The sequence below is a fragment of the Prinia subflava genome, chromosome 1 (assembly GCF_021018805.1).
Source record: "Prinia subflava isolate CZ2003 ecotype Zambia chromosome 1, Cam_Psub_1.2, whole genome shotgun sequence".
Lineage (NCBI taxonomy): Eukaryota > Metazoa > Chordata > Aves > Passeriformes > Cisticolidae > Prinia > Prinia subflava.
Window position 1 is genome coordinate 21,827,860 of NC_086247.1, and position 21,739 is coordinate 21,849,598.

Genomic DNA, 21,739 nt, shown 5'->3' on the forward strand with positions numbered 1-21,739 from the left:
AAAGTCAATCTAATACACATTTTCCTGCTGTGAATGACAAAAGCATTACATCATAGAAGGAAACAAAGGCAAGATGCACTGATAGCTTCCAGAGGTTTTCAGGAAAAGAGCAACACCATTTTCATCTGTATGTCTTTTTGGCTGAGGGCATAAAGAGAGGAAGCAGAGTCCTATCTTCCAAATAAAACAGGGGTCACGGATTTGCTAAAAACCTCCTATGAAGATATTTCCAAGCTAGTGGTACAGTATATTGTTGGAAGTATCATACAAAAACCAGCTTCCTGATTAAGTTTAGCTTCAAATATACGAGAAACAGATTTTCACATGTGAGGAACAGTCTTTTAAGAAATTTCTTTAAGTAATTTCTACTATTCAAAACAAAATAATAAAAGCATCAGCAATTCATGTATAATAAAGAGTTGGTTGTATTTTTCTTGTTTGGTTTTTTTTTAAGGGATTTTGTTTTAAATATAAGTGGGGAAAAAGCAGGTAAAAGTTACTTATACTCCTGTGATTTTTAAGAATAAAACTATGAGCACCTTTGCCACTGAAATAAAGGTTTTCTATGGTAAGTGAATAAAACCTAATAAATAAATAAATAAACCCTACAGAAACCTAATAAATAAATAAAATCCTACAGAAAATCTGTAGGGCTAAATTCTCTCCTGAAGTGCAACTCGAAGTCCACAAGTATGATTTCTTCAAATTGTCTAGAACCCAGGAAGTCACACTGTGCATTAAGTGCTAGAAATGCAATTTCAAATCCAACACTCCAAAAATTTTGTATCTCAATAGTCACAGAATCGACACCATCAGACTAGACACATCAGACTAGACACATCTAAACAACTTAAGTCTAGCAGGAGTCTGTTGTTGTCAAAGCTACATTTTTAGCTAAACTTTGCCTCTGGACATCCAAGGACACCAAAACAAAAGGACAAAGAAATCTTTTTAAAAATAAAGCACAAATATGACACACGCATCCTCCAAGGACTTAAAAAAAAAAAAACAAACCACGAACAAACCAAAAAAACTCCACTAAGCAGATGACTCCATATCTTACTAAAATTCAGGATGTACAAATTAAATCTTAGGACATTTTACCACATAGGACCTCTATACTAAACAGTTCTATTTGTCCACTCAAAAACAAAACCAAAGCCACCTGTATTTACAATTTCATCATTTACAACTATTAATACAATTTCACCACAAGGAGATAACTTACAAAAATGCTACAAATGTCACTGAAGGAAATATATTCCTACATTTTTTGGGTAGCCTTTGACTTTTGTTGTTTGCAGATGTGACCCAAAGAATCGAATTCCACAGAGCTGCCACGGCTGAAGCGCTGTCCATGGTAGAAATGGTTTCCCACAATTCCAAGCCCCTGGAGTTTATTGGATTGCTAAACTCTAAGAGACACTCCATCCCTGGCTCCTCAAGTAATCATTTCAAAGCAAGATAATACCATGTAGCACATCATATCACACACACTAAATATCAATGTTGTCTTTTGATTCATGTATAAAGTTTTTCTGAACAAAAGACAGCAAGAAAGCTTCACACAAAACTATCATATTTTTAACATATCTAAAATTACATGAGCCAAGAAGGGAAACTGCAATTCATTCCAGCACTTCCCAATTTTACTTTTCTGCATGAAACACCTCATATCTAAAATCAGAGGCAATAGTAATCAGACACATAGTTCCTTAGGCATTTTAATATCGCAAAATAAATTTCACATTCATATTCCATATCTGGGAAAAAAAATTTGTGCAAATCTCCACCAGTAGATACAGGGCTCAATAAAAAACATCAATAAAACATGAGAGCATTTGAGTTTTTCAGACTGAGAAAGAAAAAGCATTCCAGTACCTAAAGAGAGTCTACAAGAAAGCTGGAGAGGGACTTTTCACAAGGGCACATACAGATAGGACAAGGGATTATGGTTTTAAACTGAAAGAGGGCAGGTTTAGATCAGATAATAAAAATAACTTCTTTATTTTGAGGCATTAGAACAGGTTGCCCAGTTTTGTTCAAGGTCAGACTGGACAGGACTTTGAGCTTCCTGGTTGGCTGAAAACCTCCCCATAGCTGGGGGTTGGAACCAGATGGTTTTTAATCTAAGTTATTCTATGATCCTATGATGCTACCTTGAACTATGAGTTATGTGAACTTAAGAATTAGATGCAATGGAAAGAAAGGTTATCAGCATTAAACTATATTTTGTTATGATTTGGTTCTATTTTCTAACATACAAGTATTTCACAAACCTTTGTGATTTGTAGGTAGACAAAAACATTATAATCTAACTTAAACACTGTGGCCATCTGAAAAACTTCTATATTTGAGTTAGCAAAAAATACCTTATTAGTTTCTGAAATTATGGCTTACCTGGAGGTAAATCAGGGTCAGGAGAAGCAGACTGCTGAACTCGTCGTGCTTTTACTGCTGATTTCATGCTTTCTGTGGTACTGCGGTTTGTTGAACTGGAACCACAACTTTCGTGGTCTTCCTGCTAGAGGAAAAGAAAGCAATGAAGTCAACCAAACAGAAAGAAAATAAATGTGGGGAGAACTTGGTAAAGGTTCTGTTACTGGTTTTCCATCAATTCCATCCTGTACTACGGCAGTTGACACAAAACTAGCTGAACAACATAAAATTAGTACTTCCACTAACTTTAGTTTAGAAAAGAAACCTGTCATTTAAATATTTATTTCAACTGAACATATTTCTTCTAGCTCCATTTCTGCTGAAACATTCCTTCAGACAGAGCCCTGCAGATCACCAAAACAAGTATGAGAAACTATCTAATTGTATGAGCTTATATGCCTGCTCATGAAACCACCTCAGATGGTTCCAAGATGTCAGACACATCCTTCCTAATACTGCTAATTGAAGCTGATTCATAAAGCAAATATTTTTGCAGACTTCTATAACAGTAAAATACGACCCTAGAAAAGATAAATGAACTGAGGGCACCTGCTCCTCTTGAGCTTCCATACAGTTCATTCAACACAAGGAATTCAGAAGTAGAAACATGGTTCATAATTTCAGAATGTGATATAAGCCTTTCAAGATGAGATTTGCAGACGCAAGAAAACCTTAATTAGCTGAATCCAGGATTTTAAATAAACCAGTAGTATTCCCATTACATTCCAGAATGACAGTTTAACTACAAGGCTCAAGTATAAGAAAGCCAAGAGAAGTTATGCAAATACTCTTGTAAATGTATTAAAAGAACAGGTTAAAGAGGATGCAAACACAGCTTTTGACCTAAGCCAAATTAGTTGGATAGACACAGTCTCCTGCAGAAAACGTGAAAAACGCTTTCTGGGTCATGCCACTGATCATATCACACAATTTGTTCACAAAAAGAAGCTTTGGGGAACAAATGTCAAGTAACACAGTACACAGTATGAATCATAATATTCTTAAGTCCTCTTAACACCAAAAGCAAGCAGCTTAAACTGTGCTGTGTTTTTGTACAGGACAGATCATGTGTTTCCCCATGTGCTGCCTGGTATTTCTAATAATCTCAGAGAAATTGCAAAAGGGAATCTTCACATTACTTGCTTTTTGAGGTGGATTTTTTTTCCATTAAAAAAAATTAATACATGCAATAACACATTTCAAATACAAGATTACAACTTCAAAAGTAACTGAAGAAATTTTTTTCCTTTCACTCTGTACTTAGAATAACAAAACAGGGAAATTCTCTGAGAAAATAAAACTACCATTTCACTAAAAAATAAAAACAGCAGAGCAATATAATCTTAGGAAAAAATAAGATTAAGATAGAAGCTTTAACTCATTTGGGGCAACTGAATAAGACAGATGTATTCATATATTAGAAGACTAGATAATAGCTTCTGAAAGAAGGATGAGCTACCATAAAGAATTTGAGATTTTCCAGTTACCAATATAGTATTGAAAAACAAACTATTGGATGTTTTTGAATTTATGGTTATTTGGCCATTTTAGTCATACAGGGAAGCCTCATTCCAGCACATAAAAACCTCATAATGGGTGTTGAGTATCAGCTCTGCTTAGAGGGCATTTGTTTGTTTTCTCACCTCTGACAAATTTCTGATAGTTTTCATCAAAGAATGCAAGTTTCCTGGAAATGCTCTCTGAACTTGTAACTATGGAGTCATTTCATTAGAAAATCACCTCTCTCTCTAAGGCATACCTGACACAGACAAAGCAAGAGCTTCAAGCTTTCATTAAGCCCAGCATGATGGAAGCCTCTTCATCAACATATAATTTGTCATCAGCAGAGCTCAACTCTCCTTCCTCTCCAGTCTACTGAGAAAACTTAGGTCATACACTCTTAATCTAACATTTTTGAATGAAGTTCTAGCTATACCCTTTCTTGGAAATTAGTTCACATGTAGCATAGAAATATTTTTTCAAATAAGTCACTACACAACTATTTCTGTTTTGAACTTGCAGGAAAGCCCAATCTCAATTAGCACATTTCCTTCTTCCCCATGGTCACTCATGGATTGCACAGGATGCTGTGCTGCAACTGTTTAATGACTTGGTTTAAGATTTATGTCAGCTACAAAATAAAGAGAAGGGGGAAGAAGAGAATGGGGAAATTCCTTTTCTGATATGTTAACTCTATCAAGCCTGATTGCATTCAGGTCTAACTTTTCTATCTACATACTGCCACAATTATGTTCAATACATGTTCTCAAAACTTCACAAAATCTATGCAATATTTTTGAATGTTATGAGCAAAGATTAAGTAAGAATGGTTTAAGCTTTTATCACTTTCAGAGACCTAGGACCAGCACTTTGGCTCCTGACCAGAGACTGGTTTTTTAAATGACAGGGAAGGAGAATCCTTAATTTTGAAACAAAGTCTCAAATCTCAACCTATAAACACATTATATACAATAAGCTTTTCTTATCTCCCTGAGCAAGTCTGTTGTGATAGAAAATTGCTGTAAATCATTTACAGCAAGCAGGAACTAAACACAAGCAAAAATGTACATGTTCCAAAATGGTGCCAAAACAAATTTATCCCAGAAATACACCTGTATGACTTAATCCATATGAAGAAACAGAGTACACCTACACTTAAGAAGAATTCAACCTGACTGACATTTGAAAAAAGGGTGGGGTTTTGTTGGGGGTTTTTGTGTTGGTTGTTGTTGTTCTTTAAATTTGGGATAACATCCATTCATTTCCTTATGATATGCAATTACCAAAAATATTTTTGGGAGCTGCAGGGGTTGATTTTGGGTTTTTTGAGCATGAACACACACACCACTTTTCACAATAGTTACTGATATTTTATAAGCCAAATGCATTCTTCAATTAATGGAACATGATAAGAGTGGCCATGAACTTAAAAAAAAACCTACACTCCTAAGTACACATATATCCAGAACATTTCCATATCTGCACATTTCTGCTCAGTGTTAACTTTAAGAGCACACTATTAATTTCTCAAACATGTGGTTGTCTCATAAGCCCAGAAGTAAAACATGTTCATTAAAGACATGGGGAAAGTTCCAAGGAAACTGCCAAAACTAGCATAATTATGAAACTATTTAAAACTGGAACCAACTAGAGTCACACACTGTGTCTAGATCACAGTGATGTCATCAGAAACACCCAGCCAAAAAGCACTAAAATTACTGTGCGCCCATAAATCCACCTCACACCAGATGACAAACATTTAAAAGCTGAAGTCAAAATCGTAATGGTGGTGGAAAGGGAGTTAACATTCTCAAAGTGCTAACAACTATAGTTATGGTATGAGATTTGATAAACATCCATTCATTTTATCACTTAAGACAGTGATTCCAAACAATATCCCCAGAAGTGGAGAACTAAAAATACTCATGATATATCCTGAGAGATGATTTCTTAATAATGATAACTCATTTACAAAAATAGCTTTTCCCACTAGCTTGTATTGTAAGTAAAGCCCAGAAAACTTAAATTTGAACAAGAGGTCCTATTTTAGGGTGTTGTTCTGCAAATACGACAAATACAATTTTGCACAACCAGGTTCCTTCTTCACTTTTGACAGATGTGTCAGATTCAGTAGTCAGCTGAAATGTTTTTATGAAGCATTATGGTTAGTTCTAGAACTCTGCAAGTGATAAGTAACACGCTACACACCTAGGCTAGTAAAGTTATATTCGAGTTCCTCAGTCGATTTTCCACTGCAAATTAAAACCGTTATTGCAAGGTTTAGAGCAAATTACAATTGACAATACCTGAACACATAACAGATGAAGTTTAATCTTTCCTAATAAGTGGAATTTATAATCTTTGTTCATTATTCTTTCTTTTGTTCATTATGCTTTCCAAATTCAAAATAGTTTTCTCCTTAAAAAAGACACTCTCTATTTAAAACACACAAATCCTGTTCAGTGTGCAAGATCTCCAAAATGCCTCATAAGCACACTTTACAGTAAAATAATGTTCTTTTGGAGATCACTTGGCTGTTTATGCAAATACTGTCTCTCTGCTTTCATAAAACCAAGTTAGACAATGAAAATCGGGTTCTATAGAAAAAAAAAAACCAAGAAACTGTTTTAAACCAATGAATATTAGGAATTAAATTTTTAAAACCCAAACTGATTCAAATTACTTACTACACAAACTTGCAGAGAGCTCTCCATCCCCATTTTTTTCCCTTTTCCTCTATAAAATTTGTTTTTTTCTCATCCTTTATCATTTCTAAAACAATAAGCTTAATATCCTTTACAAATTACTAGAAGATAACTATTCGTATTTCTGTAAAATGCATTTTAAATGGCAAGATGCAAGAACTGAGAGAGTGGAACTTATTTCCCACCAGTGGACAATGCTCATATGGCTGAGCAGTTGGGTGCCTGTGGCAAGACTAGAAAGATTCAGGATGAGTTCATTTTAGCAAGGCCTTTGACAACTTCTCCTCACATGGGCAGTGCCCTCATTCACAGACTGGTGAGATACCAACCGGACAGGGGGAGTTCAGTGAAGAAGTGGCTGGACACTGAGCTCAAAGGGTTGTGATCAGGGTAGAAAGCCCAGCTGATGACTGCTTACTTGTGGCATTCTTCAGAGATCAGTACGAGTCAGTGGTGTTTCAACACGCACACTCAAGACCTGAAGATGGATAGAGTGCACTCTCATCAGAACTGTGGATCATACCAACCCAGGGAGAGGAACAGATTCACTGGTGGGAAGGGCTGCTATCGATAGGATCCTTGACGGGGTGAAGAAGCAGGCTGTCAGGAACTCAGTGAAATCCAGATGTAAATGCTGAGCACTGCAGCACCCAGGATAAAGATACTCTGGAACTGCAGACTAACAGCCAAACCACTCCAGAGCAGCTTTTCAGAAGCCAATCCAGGGGTCCCAGGGGGCAGCAAGCTGCCCATGAGTCAGCAGCGTGTCCTTGCTGCAAAGGCCAAGTGTGTGCTGGGCTGTATTAGCAAGGGTGGAGCCTGGGGCACAATTATTCTCCTGCCTTAGCTCCCTGTGAGACACTGTATGGAACAGTGCACCCAGCTGAGGGCTCTCCAAGGCACTCCAGAAGCAGATCTACAGAGGAACACCACGGGGATTGGACACAGGAGCAACTTCCTGGGCTCTCTCTTAGGGGAGACTGGGATAAATCAGGGCTGTCCAGCCTGGAGAAGGAAGATCCCACTGCTGCCTACAGATACGTACTGGGAGGGTACAGAGAACTGGGAGCCAGGCTGTGTCTGTTGCCACTCATCTTCTCATGGCACAAATCTGAACTGTACAATTCCAAGCAGGGCATGCTCTTTTTCATCATTTGGAGGGTGATCAAGTATTGAACTGGCCGCCCACAGAGGTAGTAGAGTCTCAGTCCTTGGAGCTGTTCAGCACTTGGCTGGCCATTTCCTGCAGCAATCCATTCTAATTGGACTTGCTTTGAGCATGAATTTGGACTAGATCATCACCAGAAACCATTCCAAATTGCACTATGATTCCTTTGCATATGAAAATAGAACAAAAGGTAATACACATTTTTAACAATATTATCTTTAAAGTACACAAGTTTCACTAAAATAATAAGCACCATCAAGATCTTGCTTTCAAAAGTATATCTGGTTCTTTTCCACTGCTGTACAATTGCTAATATGCATTACATATTAACAGACTTGTATTACACTTCTAACCTCACAACACTTCTGCTGGCTAACATAGGTTAAGTATTGCTTAGAAATTATTACAGAAAATTAATTTTGTTATTTTTTAAATGAACAGCAAACTAGAAGCATAACACTGAAACAGAGAAAACCCAGTAACCCACATATGACATTTGTACATCCTTTGCAAGGTGTGATTTAACAGTCTAATGCACATTTACTTTAAGATTATATAAATATAGATGTATTTCAAAACCATGACAGTGGAAAATATTGAAGTCAATTCAGCCAAATCAGGCTATGTTCCAATTTTGCAGAATAATTAAGGAATTCTGTATTACATATAGAAATTATAGGTTCCATATATATACTTCTAGTACTTTCAAAAGACTCTTTGAGACTGCCCATTTTCTTTTTCACTGTAGCAAAACTCAATTTTGCATCTTTTCAAATCACATACTCAGAGTGAGTACTCAGACACTGGTCTCTGTTCTTCTCTATGGTATACAAGAACATGCTGGAAAGTCTTTTTTTCTATCAGTTTTTTTCAGTACTATTTCATGTAGAAATACATCAAAAATAAAATCTGAATATTATGTCCCAGACTACGAAGGAGAAATACCAAGGAATTTGACGGAGAGAGTGAAGCAAATAAACAAGGTTTAAGTCTGATTAAGCAGAACAGACAAACTGGAGCAATCAAAAAACAATTTAAACAAGGTGCCCCTCTATGTATCTCTTGTTGCATATGATCTTGGCTGATGTTAAATTAACAGAAACAACCAGCAGTGATGACCTACAAGGCACATTTAAGGTACCTGCATTAGATGAGGGTGTTACATCCACCTCCTAATCTTAGCATAAGCCTTGTTGTGTTAATTCTACATTAGCACAGCACAGTGTGCTCCAAAACAGAGGTACAAATTAAAAACCCACACAAATGCTGTGGACAGACTAAAAAGCTACCACAGCAGCCCCAAAGGTAAGCCAGGAGGCTTTGTAAGGAATCTGTTGCACTGATAGCAAAAAAAATGTGCCATCTTCCTATTGATTTCTGGATAACAACATCTGCCTGTGATGTTGCTACTGTTTTGATTAGCTGATTATTGAGGGTATTTGAAAGGAACATTCCTTTGTTTACATGAAAAGGAGCTGTCAAGCGCCTGAAAGCCTATGGTGATACGGTCATACAGCCAAAGATAAATAGAACAGGCTGTTCTCACTAAGTGTTTCTCAGAAATATACCCCAGTTTCTCAACACTCAAGACAGAGTAACAAATAAAATGACTTTGCAAGTTATTTTTGAGGGAGTTGTACAAATATCTTCTTTGTATTGTGTAAAGAAAGTTATATTATAAACTGTTAACTGATCATCTAGTAAAGTTTCTGATACATTTACTGTAGCTTTAAAAAATTATGAGGCCACCTACCATGATGTAAGTGCTTTTTAATAGAAATAAACATTTCAAAATTACTTTTCTGCAATTTCTCCTAGGATAAGCTTTTTCAAGATTTCATTCTCGTGTTACAAGAAGTTTGCGCAATGCTTTGCTGGGGGAATATGGGTGGGGTGGTGCTAATTCTGTAACATTATTCTGTGTTTAATATCAAACAAAGTGAAGCCTGATCCACAACTAGAGCTCTTAAAGCTACAAAAAAAACAAAACCAAAACAAAACAAAAATAAAGGAAAAAAAAAAACCAACCCAGAATAAAAAATACTACAGTAGCAACTGGCAGCTATACTCAAGATTTGGCATCACTATAGAAGCAAAGATGTAAGAGATTAAAAAAGTCAATTCTGAAATGTTTGTTCCACAAACGCCACAGTGCATAGAACTCTAACTCAGTAAATCTCACACCAGGTTGACTGAAAGGAAAAGTCAAGAAGAAAGACATGGCAGAAAGGTGAGCTCCTTCAGAAGAACTGGTAATGTGGGCTGAAATGGGTCATTTCTGGCCCATATATTCTCTGTGACTGAAAATGAGAAAGAAGAGTGACTGAGACAGTTTAACCCTGAGGGACTGGGAGAAAAGAGTGACACAAAATACGCTTAGGAGAACAGACTGAAACCTAAGAGAAGAGAGAAGCAGCCTGCATTTCTGTTCTCTTTTCCAACCTATGTTCAGAAACAAGCACATATAATAAAATTAAGAGTGATAAAAGAACAGACACCTATTTCAAGAATCTCTTGAAAATTAAGTCAGAACAAAATAGGATATATATTTCAAGTTTAAACAATTTCTCTCCATACATGCAAACTCCAGACCAGTCTGACTGTTCCACTGTCATCCAGCCTAAAACACAATTTGAGCCCTGTTAGAGGAGCATCTTACTCTCTTCCAGGTCCAGCCACTGAACTGGTCAGCTCTACAACAAACATACATTTTTCTTACACCACCTGCTTACATTTTTGTGTGTGCTATTTTGGAAGACACTGTACCAAAGACTGGACATACTCTCATCCTTGTTGCAGGTACTTTGAAATATTTGGAAGAGTTGAGAACTACTTCTCCAGCATTTATCAAGTTTGTTCCTGCAGTGTTCACCACGACACCAAAATACCACTGTAAGCATGGCTCAGATACTTCACTGATTCACTAAACAACACCTGGGAACCATTAGCAAAAGCCTGATCCTTCAGGTCTCTCTCTCATACTCTCTTGCACCTGCCAGAGGGCTAACACTGCTCTCCAGCACTATTTCAACTTACTCCAAACTTCACCAAGACATCACTTTCCTTTGTGGTGGTACAGGACTGACAGTATTTGTTTCCCTGCACAGTTCTGGTGGGTGTAGTTCAGCTCTGTTTCACACTTTCTTCAGAGGGTGAAGGTTTCCCCTCACACATTTCCTACTGGATTTTATTAGAGAGCCAGTCCCCATGTGCAAGAATTCTCTCCACCACGCACCTGCCAAGGATGTAGTAATAATTTTTATTACAACATAACCTCGCCACCCAGAGAAAGGTAGAATACTGTCCAGACCAAATTTTCTCCTAATCCCAAACACTACTGAACAGCAGACCTACAGCAGGGTCCCAGCAAATTGAGTAATCCTCAACTCTCAAATTTCCATCATCACAATAAACCTCTGATATATAACAGTGAAAGGCCTGAGGCACAAAGCTTTGCCTGGAGAACTTGCTATCCAAGCAAGCTCTTCGCAGTGCTGAGTATCATTTGGCTAGTGCTTGGCTTTTGGTGGGTGCTGGGGATGGAAAGAGAGCCAAGAGGTAATGAAATGGCAATGAATAATGCCAATTCTTCTGACATGCCAATGTCAGAAGAAGAGTATACCCACTAGGGTCCCTCCAGCTGCTACTGGTTTTCACAAATGTTTAGGTTATGCTTACAGCAAGTAATTCTCCATTAAAATCGTTTAAAATTAGTCAGTAGGTTCAAAATTTCATGGGGCAGTGCAAAAAAGCAGCAGAGGAGACTGAATGACAAAGCCATGCACATCTGGTTTCCTTAAGATTTCAATCTTAAAACCCAATGCAACTGAAAAGCATTTGGGTCAGAGATTTCAGCCTAGCAGTCCCTTCTTCCTCAGTTACTATACAAGACAGGTCAAAGACAAATTTGTGCTTGCGGCCATTCTTCACAGAACCCAGAACAGGGACTTTTCCCAAGGCAGTACTCCTCAGAACATTTTTGCCAGTTCAGGAAGGTTGAAGTAGAAAGATTTCTCTTTCAGGAAGACTGAAACAAAGCTGCAGCTCTCACTGCATTCTGCAAATTCAGAAGTATGGGCATTTCACTAAAGAAAAGGTGAGATGCCAGCATACAATACAATCTACAGAAGGAAACCGGAACACCAACGTGACAGTAATTAAAAATTCTTCTCTTTTTAAAAAACTAATCACCATCTTTACATAATTGATGACTTTTTTGGTGCCATGTTTAGACAAAGCTTCATTTTCTAACTTATTTCCAATAGTTCTTCCCACATATGCTTTTCATACATTCTATAAACATACATGTAACACTATGTAATTGTATTATTGCTTTGTATGGATAGTCAAACAGCTTTAAGAAAATAAAATCTACTGAGTATAACTGTACATCAAATTTTAGATGCTTCCATACATCTGTCTGAAACATAGTTTCTTTTAACTTGCATCATTTTCTTACCTCCCAGCTGACCAAATTCCAAACACAGAAGCCTAGTTGAGAGCTTCACTAGTTGTCTCAAGCAAAACTTCCACATAACTTCCCAAAATGCTTGTCTTTAAACTTTCAAGTACACATTAATAGCTCTGCTGTATTTCTAACAACTCACTTGCAAATGTGTACTTAATTTTTATTCTTTCTTTTTAAGCTAGACTTCAGACATCATGATGGAGAAGGACAGATTTTTACCAAGTCTAATCTATCAATTACATCTTATTTAAATAACATTATTTAAAACTAGTGGACTAAATTACAAAGCTGGCTGAATGGCTGCAAAAACTTCCTAGTTAATCAATGTTAAAAAGTACACATAAGAGCAACTTACTCAAAACATGTAGTTACAGATTTTCTACTTATAATTAGTCTTTTTCTTTATAGTTGTCAGTCTCTAAAGTGTAGAGCATTTCAGAGAACTTATTGCTATTTATAATGCTCTGCTTTAGGTAAGAGAAGCTTTTGAAACATTAACTTAAAACTAAATAAACAGTAATTTATCTTCTCAAACAGCCAGCAGTCTATCACATCAAACCAGCAGAATGCTATATATTAAGTCAAGTGCAGCTGTCAGCACTACACTGTTAATGTTGCAAAGTTTTACAAAAGATGTAATTTTTTATCACAGTGTTTAATTTAAAATACAGTGTGCCTCCTCTGAGCCAGCATGGACTCTATACCAGGATTCAACATTTGTTATTCTTTCCAGTGAACACCACGCTCATGTCACTTCCTTACACAAATTTAAACATTCAGAATTCAAATATACCTTTCTTAATAATAACTAAAGGGATGACTCTAAACATAAAATTTAAAAATCCACCCCTTCTTCCAAATCTCTGCCAATCATTTTGACTGGAAAGTAATTTTTATCCTTGGTCAAAGTTGCAATGAAAGAGTAAGGACAGCTTTAAAGCGAGGTAGGAAAGTGAGTGTCAGAAAGAAATGAAGCTGAGTGCCCAAGGGAACAAAACAAACATTCTGAAAGGAGTTCGGGAGACAGGACTGTTACTGTTTATGCTCAACTGCGACTCCAGCCACGTGCAACAGGAAGAAATTAAAAACTGGACAACAGGATGGAGAAATAAGACTGAAAACAACTCTGGGGAAAAAATATGTATGTGGGAAAGTAAAAAAAGCTTGGAAACATCCTCTAATCTCACATAATGCCGAGAAGGAAATCTCAGGGAGCATTTAGTGAGGAAGGAGAAAATATTGTATCTTGTTTCAAATCAAAACATGGAACAACATCTGTAACTCAACTACCGAATAACACCAGCCAAGAAATAAAAAATTAAAAAAGAAATTAAACTCACAGAAATATTCTCTTAGATCATTAATTCTTCATGATTTTATCTATTAGTTTACATTGTGAGACCTGTTTTATAAATTTAGGTTTGACAACAGTAATCACAAGTAATATACCATTAAGTAATCAACTCAATAAGGTTTCACTAACACCTATTTTACATGGTATATACTGGTTACTTTGGTGGATAGTTGTAGCACCTTCAAAAACCAACTGAAGGTTAGTTAGGCAGCTTCAAAATACTAGGAATTCATGGAAGTGCAGTTGCATTCATGTCAAACAAAAAGAGAGCTTTTCTTGACTGATGCTTTTTATCTGCAGTCCTGGAGCAGCAGATAATTTCATTAGTCAGAAGACAAATCCCTCACTTTATAAGTCTGTCTGTACACTTTAGATGATACCAATAATTTAAGGACGAGGACAATCGAGGATCATCCACCCATGGCAATTACCCAGGGATCCCGTTCATGTTTTAGCACCCTCCAGTGGCACAGCCCATGATCCTTTCACTCCTGAATCCACCAGACACAGACAGACAACCCCCACTGATTCCATCCAGGCAGGTCTCCTCACTATTCTGCTCTTTCTCCTTCCCCCTCAAACAGCCTGCGGACCAAATCTTTACCCCGTTTCTCACACAGTAAACTGAACAAAGTTGGAAACTGCAACTATCACTTCTAAACCTGCCTTACATACCATTAAGATAAATATACAAATAGCCTATTAAAAACTATCCTTGTTCAACAAAAGTATTGACACATACAGATTTCTATAGTGCTCTGGAAACGCAAGGCTCCAAAACAGATCACTTTAAGCCATGCTTTATTCTGAAATCTTGCCATATTAGCACGGTCAGTTCTCAAGAGTTACAGGAGGAACACAAGTTCGCGATTCACTGAACAAAGAGATTAAGTATTTGTTCTATACTTTACAAGGAAAGAATTCATCTAGCTTTCATAGAGTTAACAGGCCTGCACATTTTTATTTCCAAATTTCCTGGCAAAGAACACAGGATGCAAAGAACCACACACCTCCACTTCATACTGAACAAATACTGAAGCACTGAATGCCTAAATAGTCCTTTTTGTGTGTGTGAGTCTCAAAATCAGATTGTAAGCAGTAATAAATAAAAGGTTCAAAGAAACAATATACTGCATACAAAGGAAGTTACCACAGGACATGATTGTGGCAGTGCATCTCACTAATATGAGTCTTAACACAGTCACACAAGGATTTCTAAATGTTTTTAAATATACTGACTGTGATCCCTACATTGTGACTTTCTGTGTTTCTGGAAACACCACGTGGCAGTCTGAATTTTCATCCTAATCCTGCTTCCTCTGTGAAAGCACACAGGCACAATTACATGTGGGTAAATATTTGTATCAAATGATGAAAAGCAGGGGGTTTTATCCACAGGTATTCTATTTAAGCTATCCCATATTCTAAGAAGCATTAGAATGAAAAAATATAGTTTAAGTAGAAAAAATACATAAAAATTAAGTTAAAATAAAATTAAAGAGTTGCAATTTCAACATGGCTAAAAAAATAAGAGACGCAATACTGGAGACAGACAATCTGTGGGGTCCAGTAGTTCTCTGAAAAATAAATTAGTAACAACATAGATGATGAAAAAAGAGTGATTATATTATGAAGCCAAAGGTTCATGCCAAATCATGATACAGGGTATTCTAAAGTTATCAAATATATGTATAATTTTACAATTTTCATAAAAACTCTAGATGACAAAAAAAACCACTAGTCACAGTACTATCATTTAACTCCTTATAAATCTTTACACCATAAATGTCAAAGCCAAACTTATCTACAAATTTAAGTTATGAGTACTTCATACAGATATACAGATGCAGATATCAAAGTGTCTTTTCCAACTAAAACTTAATATGTCACATAAAACCCAAGGATACTTCCACTTCTACTCTTCTTTTGTGGCTGAATTATAATCACATTCTGTGCACGCTTGCTATCAATAACCCTCTGCTGCCATGTGCAAATGTACTATATTACAGTCCTTAATTACTTCCAAAACAAAAGATTATTTCATTAAGGTATTTTGGCAATGATCATCAGTGTAGTATATAAATAAGAGATTAATAAACACACAGTACATGTAGATATGCTTATAGCTAAACCAACATACAGTTACATATGAGTTTCTGCATGTATATTTACATAATTATAAACTTTTGCTTAAAGTGTCAGATATCTAATATCATTATCTATTAAGACATTGTTTTACAATTTCTTCCATGAACAAATGTCCCATAACTATCTCCATGGACAAAATTCATATTACAGTTTTTCCCCTAGATCCAGTATGCAAAATATATTTAAGAGAAGAAACCCAGAGATCCCCAATACAGCACATTTTTCACAATTAATCAGTGTTCCTGTAATCAACTTTGCAAAACACTGTATGAATGTTTTTCGTAAGAAGTTTTAAATAAATTATATTTTTCCATGGTATTCACAGTGCTCTCCTCAGCTAGAGAAAAAGCTTTGTATTTAACCAAAAACTTTGCATGTTTTATGTTTTAGGTCAGAGAGAAAAGTTTTGTCTGGTTACTGCTGCAACCAACATCCACAACTTTTCAAAATTAACCCAGTAAATTAAAGATCTTTACGTGGGTTGTTTTTTCCCCCCATTCAAACTTACACTACAACATGAAACATTTTCCTGCCTGATTGGGTTTTTAAACTATATAGACATTATAGAGGGTTTTTTTGTCTAGTAAACAAGTGCTAAAAGCATACAGTTAAAACCACATCTATTAAGTAAGAATTGCTTGATTTAGAAAACCAAGTAGAACTGAGATTTTTCTTTTACAATGCAAGCCATCTTCACCACCACATCATTTTAGGTCAATCAGAAGAGAAAAGTAGTTGGATTTTTTAGTAATACATTCTTCTTGTATCAGACTGAAGACTTCTTATGCTCCAAGAACAAAATCTCTCCAAACCTAACAGGCATGATGTGACACAGCAGAAGACTAAACACATTTCTTAGTTCCTCCATGATAGGCCATGTGGGTTTTTTTCTAGAATAAAAGTTTTTCACTACAATTAGACGTTAAAGATTAATATAGACAGTAACTATTCACTTTTAGAGAGTTTTGATCCATGTAGATCACTGATAACATCACATTAGTTACTTCTGATTGGTATGTTGGAATAAGGTGCACAGCACTGCTTGTCAAGGGGTCACATCAAGACATTTACAGACAGCAACCATTTCCATTATTTGCACATTCCTAAAATCAGAAAAGATCTTGAAGGCTAAAGCAGACACATAGAAAAGGCTGGGAATCACCAAGTTTCAAGGTACTGCACCTTATCACTCTTTGCTTATCAATTCTGACTTACAGCTGCAGAAAGCAACCGCAGAGAGTAAATGCTGGCAGTAGCTCGGGGTTCTCTCCCAAAGGGAAAGTGGCCTATGATGAGGGGAACATTTCTCTTACACAGAACACCTGCATGTTTTAAGTTTTCTGAACAAGAATAAATCCTCATAAAAATATTTTAACCACCTCTAAACCCAGCTTCAAAAGTCCCAAAAATTGAGGGAATTTTTGCTGACTGCTGCGTCGGCAGCATGGAGGACAAAACTGCAGGAAAGAAAGATAGAGCACTGAAAAGGAGTGGGGTTTTTCAGTTGATTAAAACAAAAACTCCAAAAGCTGCTGTTTTTTAAGTCTAAAAATTGGGCACGTTCTAAACAGTGCTGAGGAAACAAATATGCAGAAATAGATGGTGCTCATCACATCCCAGAGGACTTGGGCAGCACCACCACACTTATAATTTCTTTTCTAGTCTCCACCCCCTTTATTCTGTCCCTCACTGCCCCTATGCAAATATTACACTTGGTCTAATACACTCCATTATGCTAAGTCCACCCAGCCACCTGTATTCATACAACCAAAGTATATATAACTCATCTTACCTAATATCCCAAAGTATACACCAGCTACAGACCACTATTCGAGTTCTTTCCTAGCTTTATTACTGTGAAAATTGTCGAATTAAGGTGCTCCAACCTCTGTGCTAAGTTCAGAACACAAAATGTTCCTCCCTTCCCTAATGTCAGGAGGGAAAAGTGAGAAGTACACTATTTTTGCCTTCCACATAATAGTCTCATGTTGCTCCCCTGCTACAAGTGCCATTAGCCCAGAGCACCAGCCCTGGGGCAGTATATATAAATCAAAGAGAATCATAAAGTCAACATGAGCAAGTTTTCTCTTATACTTCCCAATATGCAAGGAGATGTTCAGCTTCCTAGGGCTGCTTAGCCCACAAACATCCTGAACAAGTATTAAAAAATGCTTTATAAGTCTACCCAAGAAATACTTTTAGGCACCAGACTAATTTTTTGAGTGCCATGTTTTAGCCCACAGAAGAAATGTGACTTAGGTAACCCTAAAGATCAGGGAAAATTAGTTCAATTTATAGACACCTTCTTGCAAGAAAATCGGATGAGATGATAAAAAAGTTCCTGTTGGCATTAAAATCCTGTTAATCCAGGATGGTAGGAAGCTTTTTCAATAATTATTTATTCCGATATTGACTACTGAATAGTGCCAAAAAAAAAAAAAAAATAGTGCCAAAACTAGCAGATGATCAGAAATGTAAGTGAGATACCATTAGGATGACAAAATACCAAGGGAAATTATAGCAAAATGGTAGAAACAAAAAGCAAACTACTTTTTAAAAACAGCATCTTTAATACAGAAAAAAATATATATAGCCTTCAAAGGGTAAAAGCCATGGCACGGCCAATCTCTTGGCTTAATCTAAGAAAGAAAAAAAAGCAGTAGACATTGCCCATATTCTCTGATGTATCTCTTTTGCTACGTAAAGCTCAAATGTGTGGTTGTCTCTACAAGGTTTTAAAGGGATCAGAATTTACCAAGTGGCTTATGATACATATGATATGTAAGTTTACTGAAAAAGTTTGGAAGAAGTTATGAAAACTGGTCTCTGAACAACAGCCAAACCAAGGAGAATGAGAAAATTCCCATTAACATCTTGCAGCAATACTTCAATCAGCTACAAAATACTGAGTGGAACTGTACTAAGTGGTAGATCTTAGTTCCAGCATTATTAAATGGAAAAAAAACCTCAGTCACATTTGACAGTAAATTTTAATTTGGCATCTGAATGTAAAAGTACGTCCAGTAATATATTTTGATCATATAAAGACAATTACATACACAGCTATTACTGGATATATATTAAATACTGCAAGACCCATAAAATTTATTTGAAACAGGTTTTTCTCCACACTAATGTACAATAATTTAGATGACTACCTTTTAAACCATCTTTATATCCCACAGCACAATGTTCAGAAACCAGGTGCTGGTGTGCACCTCAGATACATCAGGGACAACTGCATGTAACAGAACCACATGAGACAATATAAGCACAATGAAGAAGCTATGTTAGAGTAGTTCAGATAAGCAGTAAAGATATCTTTGTTACCTCTACATACAGAGCAAGGTTTGGGTTTTCCTTTTCTCCCTTCCACCCTTTATTTCTGGAGCAAGGAGCTTTGCTTCTCAGTATGACCTCTCAAGCAGAGTTTGGGACATTCTCCAACTCAGGGTGGCAGGTTGGGGGAAAATAGTGGGGGAAAACTAAATTCAATAAGCCTTTTGCAGAAATCCATACAGGTGGATTATTGTAGCAGTATTATGAAATACCACCAGAAGTGTGTAACAGCAGCTTGTTATGAGATATTCAGTAAAACATTTTATTGAATAAGAGTACAACAAAACCAGCTACAGTAAACCATACCCCCACAGAATCATGAAACTACCTGCTACCCACGTGGTATTCTGTGTAAATGCCACTAAGTACAGAATTAAAATGGTTAAGTACTTTCAAATTAATCTCTGGCCAAGCAAACTACTGGTTTCAGAATTTCATTAGCAGCAATACATCTCACAGCAACGAAACACACTGGGTAAAGATACTGAACTAGTTCTGACACCTGGAGAAGCAGCTGGGCCACAGCCAAGATAAGGGAAGAGCCACAGACAGCAGGGGAGAGATGGCCAGCCTTGGGACACAAGGACATGGCAGGCTTCTCAGCAGCTCCAGGAAGGGCAGTGAAGCAGCAGCCCTGCTGTCCCCAGGCTGATCTCCAGCAGTGACAAGCAGCAGCACTGCTGTCCCCAGGCTGATCTCCAGCAGTGACAAGCAGCCTTCTGCATACCCCACAAAACAGTGCCTGGCCCCAGAGAGAATGAAAGTGAGGTGTCCACGCAGCAAACACCGACAGGCAGCCAGGTTCAACAGTCTCTAAGCCCCAGAGCACTGTCTCTGAATTTCTATATGCACTAGAGACTCATTTTGAATTTTGCTAAGCTTTTCAGTTTTATTAGGGACTTCTTCCAGCAACTTACCTGTAGCTAGAAGATTGTCTCAGCTGCTGTTAGACAGGAGTAAAAGAACTGATTTACTGAAAATGTAACTCAGGGGGTGAGGACATAATATCTGCAGCCTCACACACACAAATAAACAAACAAACCACCCAAAACCACACTGTGAACCCTCTTTTCAACCAAATTTCAAGGTACGTTACTACTAATAAGCTTTTTTTCTCCAAGTCTTAGACTATAGCAAAAAAAAAAAAAAAAGGTGGAGAAAAATGCTTGCATTTTACATTTCTTATGGTCATTTAAATTTCTATTTTAATTCATATTACAAATTACCATTCTCTATGTTAAATGGAGTATATAGCCTTGTTCTCAAGAAAGGGGCAATTTTAATAAACAGACATGGAAAAGCAATGGCTTAATAAAATGGATCATAAATGGCATGACATTCCAGCGATGTATTGACCTCAGTCTTAAATATTTAACATTCTAGTGAGAGTGTAAAGCGATTTTATAGATATACATGAGAAGCTTTGAATAAAACATCAAATATTTAAACAGTACATTAAATAACATTTTTAGAAATTGAAGCTCCCAAAAGAATAAACAAAAAAACATGACAAAAGTAGCATTCCCAAGAGGGTAAAGAAAAGGCAATTTTTCCTAAAATAAGCTGGTATTCATTAAAAACATCTTAATGTAAGAGTTAATGAACAATTTTATTTATAAACAGAAGTATGATAAAGACTATTATTTACATTTTACTGCAAAAAAATACCAACATCAAAAAACTCCATGCACACTATCTCTGCTACCAAACCAAATGAAAGTACTTTGAAACTCACACAGGAAAGTGTGCAAGTGTTCAATTTTTTTAAAATTATGAGATTCATCCAAATACTAACCACATCTGAATTTTTATCACATAAAATTAAATTCAATGAGACTATATATAACTTACTTTTTCAGATAAATACTTCTCAATCCTTGAATATTATTGAAGAAATAACATTTCCAACTACTGTAAGAATTGGGAAAAGTTACCTTTGTCTTCTAATCAGCTACTATGCTAATTTTCAGCCTAGTTTAGATCAGTATTTTGAATAGAGCAAATATTTATAGAAACTGGTTCAGGACTGAAGTTTCTAAGGGCTGGCTTTCAGATAGGGAGCATGCTTATGCTACTCATATCTAACACTCCCTTTATTAAAATAAAATCGATTATGCAATAGCTCCGACAAATCTATATTAACATTCAAAAAGAAGTAACAATTGAAGCACTGTAGGTTTGTTAAACAAAAGAGGTGGCTGAAGCAGGGAAGGGAGGTTTGAAAAAGCAAAGAATAAGCTCAGGCAGCAGAACAACACCTTACAAAGCAATAAGTATGACAGCAAGTGGTGATGTGAAGTACATGGTGAAGAAACAGCTGGAAATAGGTTTAGCTGCCTGAGAGATCTCCTGAGAATAATTTTGATAATGTTGTAGCCTACCAAACTGCTACATACATGAGCTGACCTGCATGTCAATAAGCATTCCTGTTCTACTCCCTTCCACATCCTCCTGCCTGCTCTCCCACCACTGCTAAAACAAGATCTGAAACAGCAGCGCAAGAACAAATTAAAAAAATATATATCTCCACACCATGCAAGACTTTTCTGTTGCTCATTTAGAATTTTTACTGAATAATGAGTATATAGTCAAAACCAAGCAGCAGCACACTTCAGTAA

The 21,739-nt window shown here is 36.6% G+C and overlaps 1 protein-coding gene across 6 annotated transcripts in view; it reads right to left on the minus strand.

The window, feature by feature from the left end:
- The window catches only part of VPS13B (vacuolar protein sorting 13 homolog B), a 422,459-nt gene that overhangs the window by 373,416 nt on the left and 27,304 nt on the right, over positions 1–21,739 (minus strand). For 4 of the 6 annotated variants that reach the window (XM_063390273.1, XM_063390285.1, XM_063390263.1 and 1 more), the window contains exon 4: positions 2,401–2,524. In XM_063390273.1, coding sequence (XP_063246343.1) covers positions 2,401–2,524 — 124 coding nt within the window. The remainder of the gene's footprint in view (positions 1–2,400; positions 2,525–21,739) is intronic. The other 2 variants (XM_063390281.1, XM_063390302.1) reach the window with 1 other exon arrangement.